The following is an 8,413-nucleotide window of genomic DNA, read 5'->3' on the forward strand; positions in this document are numbered from 1 at the left end:
GAGGCCTCAGATGATCAGAGCCTCTGCAGCACGTACGTGAGATTGTTGCTGACTGAGGAGGAGAGGGAGAACATGAGCAAACTTCCTTGTCTAGGCTTGTAGGAAGTTCTTCTAACAGCATCGGATGGTGGCTCACACCTTTATTCCCAGTTCTTGGGAGGCAGAGGCAGGGGGATCTCTTGAGTGCAAGGCCAGCCTGGTCTATATTGTGAGCTCCAGGACATCAGTCCAAAATTGAGGATTGATGCTGTCCTTGACCATAAAGAAAAGTTGGAAGTTCCTGACTTGTTTTGTACAGTAGTCATTTCTACTTACCAGTTTATTTAAAATTACAGAAGTGTTTACAGCTCCTTTTACAAGCAGCTCTCATCTATTCTTAGTCCTGAGTGAGGGAATGCGCTTCACCCTGCCACTGAGCCACACCTCCCACCATGCTGAGGAGTCTGTCCCTTAAACTCACTCTGTGGCCCATGCTGATTTCAGTCTTCTTCCTAGCTTTCCGTGGGTTTGTACCACCACACCTCCTTGGCACTGAGGATTTCAGTCTGCACATTAGTATCTAGTTTAGTGAGGAATGCCTTTTTAGAGAGTCTGCTTATTTCTGTTTTCAGTTCATGATTTCTTTATCTTATTTTTTCAGTTGGCCGTAAACCAAAGGCCCAGCAGTCACCAGTTTCCAATGGCTCCCCTGAGTTAGGAATCAAGAAGAAAGCCAGAGAAGGCAAAGGTAATTTGTGCATGGTCATTTTGGAAATAAAATACCCCTTTTATTTTATTTTATTTTATTTTATTTTATTTTTAAAAACAATTTTTTTAAAGGTTTTAGAGCTTTATTGTAGAAAGGTGGGGGAAAGAGAGAAGGTAGAAAGAGGGAGAGAGGCCGGCCATGGCTACGTGGAGAGAGGGGGGAAGGGCGAGAGAGAAGGAGGGTTAGAGATGAGAGTAAGCTTTTAAAAAATTTTTTAGGTGACATTTTTGCAGGATTATTTCTAGTAGATGTACATATGGGAATACCATTTCTTAGTATTTCTCAATTAGGGATGGACCAACATTATGGGGAGCTTTTAGCAAAATAGCTATGCCTCAAAGAGATGGGATAGCCATTGTATTTGGTAATGTCCACAGGGCAGTGCAAACCTTTGTTTTGGGACCATGTGTTAGAGGACAGGTGTATGTGACACTCATCCTCACACAGAAGAGGCTACACTCATCCGTCTATCTGTGTGGGAGTGGAAGTCAGGCTCTGAGAGCCAGTATCTCTGAACTGTTAGGATTGCGTTCAGTGTCAGTCTTGGCAACAGGCACTGTTATTTAAGCTACTCTGGCCTTCTACTACATATTTTCTGATTCTCGAGACAGGGTTTCTCTGTGTAGCCCTGGCTGCCCTGGATGGAACTCACTCTGTAGACCAGGCTGGTCTCGAACTCAGAGTTCCATCTCCCTCTGCCTCCCGAATGCTGGAATCAAAGGCAACCACCACCTGGCTGAGTTTTTAAATTTTTTTTGGTGTGTTTGTCTGTTTTTGTTTGTTTTCTTTCTTTTCTTTTAAAGATCTGACACTGGAATTACAAGCAGTTATGAGTGCTAAGAATTAAACCCAGGTCCTCTGCTAAAAGCAGTCAATGTTTTTAATCACTCAACCATCTTTCCAGCCCCTATGCTTTCTAATTTGTTGTGTTTGATGATTTCCAGTAATACTAGGCATATGTGTCTGATGATCCCATAAACAAATTATCACTATTTAATAGGTAAATGTTTTCAAACTGATAATCTTAAACTTGTTATTGATATGTTTAAATTTGTCCTATTTTTAATGTTTATTGTGTAAATCTACTGATAACTGTGTAGTGATTCCACAGTGAATTTTGGTATTAGTTATATCTGAAAGGAAAAAAGGACAAACTCTAATTTCACTGTTCTTTTCTTATGAATTTGGAATGGAACTGGTTTCAGACCTTGATTTCCTCTTCTGCCCTTGGTCATTTTACATTTCTACTGTGTTAGGTTTTGTCTTTCAGTGCAGATTGAGAGGATAAAGGATGGAACACAGCCAGTAGGAGTGCCTGTTTTGTAGATACCTAGAATATACATTGTCTAGCACTGTGTCACCGCCATGACCGAACCTGAAACCTGGGTCCAGGACTCATGACAGCATAGAATCTAGGGCCTTACATCTTAAGAACTGGGCATGGCTCACACTTTTAATTCAGCTCTCAGGAGGCAGGGATCGCTTGAATTTGAGGCCAGCCTGATCTACATAGCAAGTTTCAGACCTGGAAAGGCTGCACAGTCAGACCTGTCTCAAAAAGAAGTAGCAAATATATAGTTGTAAATGAGGATATTTTATTTGCATTTAATCATGTTAGTGGATTTTAAGTTAATGCCTGCCATTGTTTTTGCTTTGTTTTTAAAGGAAACACAACCTATCTGTGGGAGTTTCTTTTAGATCTGCTTCAAGATAAAAATACTTGTCCCAGGTATATTAAATGGACTCAGAGAGAAAAGGGCATATTCAAACTTGTGGACTCAAAGGCTGTCTCGAAGCTCTGGGGGAAGCATAAGAACAAACCAGATATGAACTATGAAACCATGGGGCGAGCGTTGAGGTGAGAACGAACACAGGGTGGTTCTTAAGCAGAACCGACCTGTCTCTTTAGAGTGTCTGCTAGTTGTTAAAGTTTTGCTTAAAGAAAAGCTAAAAGACAAATCCCGTGATATAACTGAAAACTTTGAAATAATCTAGAAGAATTTTTAAAACTTGGAAATAGATGGGGAAAGAGAAGTTTGGTCTATATGCCTAGTATTTTAACATTGGGACTTCCTTATTTATAGGAAGTGACTCTGCATTTACACCTGTTACAGAATAGAAGTTGTTTACCTTGTAGGCCTTGGAAAAGTTACACCCAGACTGGGTACAGTGCCCGTGCCTTGGAGTCAGTTGTACTCGTGAAAATTGAAGTTAGGAGGATGAGTTCAAAGTCATCCTCTTTTACAGAGTGAGGTTGAAGCCAGCCTGAGCTACAGTGAGATCTGTAAGAACACACTTTCCAGAGCTAATTGACTTTTAGTCCCTGCAAATGATGTGAATGACTTTATCTTGAAGATGAAAAAAATTTTGTTGATATTGATCAGAGCGAGAAATCTATTAAATCACCAATGTCCACATGATAGTATTTGTTTATTTGAGGCAGTTTTTGCTATGTAGCCCAGGCTGGCTTGGAGCTTGTGTAAACAAGCTGGCTTTGAACTTGCATCTATTCTCCCAGCTTCCCAATGCCGGTATTTCAGGCATGAGCTACTAGTCAGTATTCACATGTTCCATGATTATTCCAGGTAAAGTCAGGTTGTTCCAGATAAAGTCAGGTTGTTTTTGTAACAAATTAGAGTTGCTTCTATTACCAATAAAGTAGTCTGTCTACGTTAAGCTTTTCTTAAGGGAGAGAACAAGGTGTCTGCCCATGGTGGACTGTACTGTGATCTCATCACTTGGGAGGTGGAGGGAGGAGGGTCAGTCTATAGTTGGAAGCTAGCCTGGTCTGTAAGAGAAGGGACCCTGGGGCCAAACGGTGGTGGCGCACGCCTTTAATCCTAGCACTTGGGAGGCAGAGGCAGGTGGATTTCTGAGTTCGAGGCCAGCCTGGTCTACAGAGTGAGTTCCAGGACAGCCAGAGCTACACAGAGAAACTCTGTCTCGAAAAACCAAAAAAAAAAAAGAAGGGACCCTGGGGTGCTGGAGATAAAGCACTTCCCCTAATAGGGAGTCTAGGTTCAGTTGTTGGTGCTACAACTGTTTTGGACACATCAAGGTCACAGCTATATTAGCTACTTCTTACTGATGTGACAGAGGCAACTTAGGGAAGGGCACATGGTAGGACTTGCCTCATTCCCAGCCCGACAACAGCGGTGAACGCTGCTACTTAGCTTGCCCTTCCTTTTAATTTGGTTTGAGATTCTGAGAAGAGTGCTGCCCACAGATAGCTTGGTTCTTCCCACCTCAACTGAATCTAGTCAACCCTAATGTGCTTCTAGATCTTGTCAAATCAGCAGTCAATGTCAACCATCACAGGGTCCTGTGGTGTGACACACCAACTTCATTGTCACCAAATCTGTAATCTTAGGTGTAGGCCAAGTGGAAGGAGCCCTAATATACAGGAATAAGTAAATGTTTCTGTCACATGCACGTGTGGTTTTATTGGGTAAGATGTGATAGTACATTTGATTAATTGAGTCATTTTTTTCCCTTGCAGATATTACTACCAAAGGGGAATTCTCGCAAAGGTTGAAGGACAGAGGCTTGTATATCAGTTCAAGGACATGCCCAAAAACATAGTGGTCATTGATGATGATAAGAGTGAGACCTGCCCTGAAGACTTGGCAGCAGCTGCTGATGACAAGTCTTTAGAACGAGTGTCACTATCTGCAGAAAGTCTCCTGAAGGCAGCAACTGCCGTCCGAGGTGGGAAAAACTCATCTCCCCTGAACTGCTCCAGAGCAGAGAAGGGTGTGGCTAGAGTTGTGAACATCACCTCCCCTACTCATGATGGTTCCTCCAGGTCGCCTACTACCACTGCACCCGTGTCAGCAGCAGCAGCTCCAAGGTGAGGGAGACGGAAGAGCTGTAGCAGAGGGTTTGTGTTTGAATGCTCCTTGGAACAAATGTTGACTCTGTCGGCCAGCACTACAGGGACACTTCTAAAGTGCTGGTCTTTAAGTATACTTTTAGCTATATATAGTGGAACACACCTCGAGTCCTAAGGACTGTGGAGGTTGAGGAAGGAGAATCGTAAGTTCAAGGCCTGCCTGTGCTACAGAGTATGAGTTCTAACCTAAGGGTAAGTTAGCAAGACCTTGCCCCAAAAAGCTGGTGACGTAGCTCAGTGGTAAACACAGTGTGCAGGAGACCCTAGGGCCATCACTAACTGTAAAAGTTGGGAATGCTGATTCTAGGCATTTGGGTTTGTATTTAACTTGAGACTCATTTTCCCATTTAGTGTTGAATATAACCAGCTTGTTTTTAATCTACCAGGACAGTTCGTGTGGCAATGCAAGTCCCTGTGGTAATGACATCACTGGGCCAAAAGATTTCAACTGTGGCAGTTCAGTCAGTCAATGCAGGCACGCCGTTAATAACCAGCACTAGTCCAGCTACGGCCAGCTCTCCAAAAGTGGTCATCCAGACAGTCCCGACTGTGATGCCAGCCTCCACTGAAAATGGAGACAGAATCACCATGCAGCCTGCCAAGATTATCACCATCCCTGCCACCCAGCTCGCACAATGTCAACTGCAGGCAAAGTCAAACCTGACGGGATCAGGAAGCATTAACATTGTTGGAACCCCACTGGCTGTGAGGGCGCTTACCCCTGTTTCAATAGCCCACGGTACACCTGTAATGAGACTATCTGTGCCTGCTCAGCAGGCTTCTGGCCAGACTCCTCCTCGAGTTATCAGTGCGGTCATAAAAGGGCCCGAGGGTAAATCAGAAGCCAAAAAGCAGGAACACGATGTGAAAACTTTGCAGCTGGTAGAAGAGAAGGGGGCAGATGGCAATAAGACAGTAACCCACGTAGTGGTCGTCAGTGCGCCGTCTGCTATCGCCCTTCCTGTGACTATGAAAACCGAAGGGCTAGTGACGTGTGAGAAATAAATAAGCACGCTCCGGGCGGGCACTGCAGACTGTCAGGGTTGTCCTGACAGACGTTTGCAAGGAAGTCATCAAGAAAGCCAGAGGAGGATTTTCACACAACTGTGCATAGAAGAAAGCAATCAGAAGTACTGGAAGTAAATGACCTATCCCATGTTTCAGTGGGAAGTGAACTACACATTGAGATGCTGACAGAAAACTGCCTCTTAAGTAAGAACAACTGAACCCTCAATAAGAAAAGACTGAAAGGGACCAAGCAGCTCACTACACTATCACGTTACACTAAGAGTTGGAACACTAACACCTGTAAGAGGTTACATAGTTTTCAGTGGGGGGGTTGGGATGGGTGACGTCATTGTTACAAAGAGCATTTCTTGATGCATTTTATATGCATACCAGCAATTAGCACTGTGCTTGGGCAGTGCTCACTTAACTGGTGCTATGTGAAGACTCTGCTAATACAGGTATCTAGAATGTGAACTGAGTGGATCCAAAAGCTTCACACAGAGGATAGCAAGATCTAGTGCGCTTTTGTTTGTTTGTTTTGTTTTATTTTTTGATTTTGAATATATATATATATATCATAGCTTAAGCTGTTTTAAAACAAAGGCCTTAGACTAATTTTCGGTTTCCTTTCTTGAAATAAGCTAATGGCTTGTTTGTGTAAAGCTTTTTTATTAAAAGAAAAATTTTAAAAATCTTGTACCTAGCACAGTATTGTTATAGAATTCCCATGTAACATTTTCTATGGTAGTTTAAGTCTGTCGGTTTCTTAATTGTGAGGACATTAACAGTTGGCTCCGGCCCTTTACTGTACCATACCTGCGTCGCTCAAGTCGCCCTGCTGTCTGCAGACACATCAGTATCAGTTCTTCGGTCATTCGACATTCAGGCCCGCATGAACTTGCCAGGTAGCTCCAGTGCCTGGTGTTTGTTTCCTTTCTCACTCTTTTTCCTTTTCTCCCTAATTTTCTCTTTTTCTTTTTTAGTTGACATTTAAGAGGGGAAGTACCAGTGTTCAGATTTGAACTATAATAGTTTGTATATTCAACATTTGAAGTATATTCTATTTTGTTGTACTCTTGTTTCAAAGTGTATTCAAGTAGGTTTTCTGAAATATAGAAGTGAACTTTATCTTGTGGTTTTGGTCTCTGGTGATATTTTTCACAATGCTCAAAAGCCAGCCCAGGCTGTCGTTTCAGTCATGCCACACAAGTCTGGTGTTTTCTTAATGACTACCTGAAGAAATGCTACTCTGGTTTTGTCTCTGTCCCATTATAGAAATATTTGACAACTCTCTGCACATTCCCACTTCCTTTATAACTATAACCACGTAAGAAATACAGCGTTGGCCACTCGTAATGGACCTATACGTGTGAAACACTTTCAGCACTGGTGCTAGCGGCGTGCGTGGCGTGTGCAGGCCCTGTCTGGCCTGGCACCTCCCAGGTACTGAGTCACTTCTATTCAGTTTGTTTCCCGACACACCTTTTATGGGTAGAGAGCTGTGGCCTGGCCTGTACAGGTGACTGTACAGGTGAAGACTGAAGGACCAGACAGTCACAAATTTCTTAAGTGTCACACAGTTGTAGTTAGGTCCTTCTGTACATGGTAGACGTCTATCTTTTTAGAAATGTAGATGAACCATTGAATATTTTTTGGCCTTTGTATCTTTAACATGCTATTTATAGCAGCAAAGATTTTTTTATAAAAGTACCCTTTCTAGCCTTTTTTTAAAAAACTAACCTGATTTTAAAAATTCTGTGTATGGGTGTTTTGTCTGCGTGGCTGTGTACACTTGTGTACTGGTGCCTGAGGAGGCTGGAGAGGGGTCAGGTCCACCGCAGCTCAGGTCACTAGATGGTTGGGAGCTGCGCTTGGCGTTTTGAACCTGCTCTTCTGGAAGTGCGGTTACCACTCCACTGCTAAACCGTCTCTCCAGGTCTCATTCCATAAGCTTAGCTAACGATACTTTAAAAAACTAGGTTGATTTGATTACTACTTTTGGAGTTACCCTCAAAATTTACCTCTTACATACTTCATCTTTCAAAATTGAGTATTGTCAGGTATTGAGTATTGTCTTTTGGTCAAGTCCCTAAAACTCCTTTTCAAAGGTCCATGCTCTCTCTGCGTCCTGAGCCACACAGAACATACACAGACTTTGGTTAACAGCTAAAGGGGCTAACTTTTAAGCAGATACTTTCTTCTGCATTCAGTTAGCTGATTAGAACTCTCTTCTAAAAGCAACAGAAAAAGTTTTCAGGTAAACGTGTAAAATCTAGATTTGCAAATGTAACTCCAGCTTTGGGACTTCAGCCCTCTGAATGATAAGTCAGTATAACGTGTTTCCATCTTGTGTCCAGCATTTTTGGAGAAAAGCCACAAAACCATGGCTTGATGCATTTCCAGCCTCTCCAGGCCTTTGCACTGTGATGAACGCTCTGTGTTTACTCCTTAGGTGACTTTTCAGCATTCTCACCAGATGGCCGTGTACAGCTTCAGAGACCCCAGGCTGGACCCTTTGCTACAGAGGATCTCGCTTCAGCAACCATCCTTGTGTGTCTCACGACGAGGTGCCTCCTACCCATCAGCATCTCTTTCCCTGGCCCAGTAGTTAACAGTCATTCAGTATTTTCTACCAGGCCACTTTTTTTCCTCAATGGGGAGCCGACCTGCAGTGCTCATTGAAGGCCACCAGTGGCCTCGTTTACAAACACAATTCTGAAAATGTTTTCAAAGTTATATAGCGTGTACATGCATGAAGGACAAGG

At 43.0% G+C, this 8,413-nt stretch overlaps 1 protein-coding gene across 10 annotated transcripts in view; it reads left to right on the forward strand.

Moving 5' to 3' along the window:
* The window catches only part of Elf2 (E74 like ETS transcription factor 2), an 83,866-nt gene extending 77,090 nt beyond the window's left edge, over positions 1 to 6,776 (forward strand). For all 10 annotated transcript variants that reach the window (XM_029474865.2, XM_029474869.2, XM_021157604.2 and 7 more), the window contains 4 exons: positions 641 to 727; positions 2,414 to 2,606; positions 4,248 to 4,598; positions 5,027 to 6,776. In XM_029474865.2, the coding sequence (XP_029330725.1) occupies positions 641 to 727; positions 2,414 to 2,606; positions 4,248 to 4,598; positions 5,027 to 5,645 (1,250 nt within the window). In that variant the 3' untranslated portion in view covers positions 5,646 to 6,776. The remainder of the gene's footprint in view (positions 1 to 640; positions 728 to 2,413; positions 2,607 to 4,247; positions 4,599 to 5,026) is intronic.
* The last annotated feature ends 1,637 nt before the right edge of the window (positions 6,777 to 8,413 follow it).

The sequence above is a fragment of the Mus caroli genome, unplaced genomic scaffold (genome assembly GCF_978045245.1).
Source record: "Mus caroli unplaced genomic scaffold, Mus_caroli_1 scaffold_3, whole genome shotgun sequence".
Taxonomy (NCBI): Eukaryota; Metazoa; Chordata; class Mammalia; order Rodentia; family Muridae; genus Mus; species Mus caroli.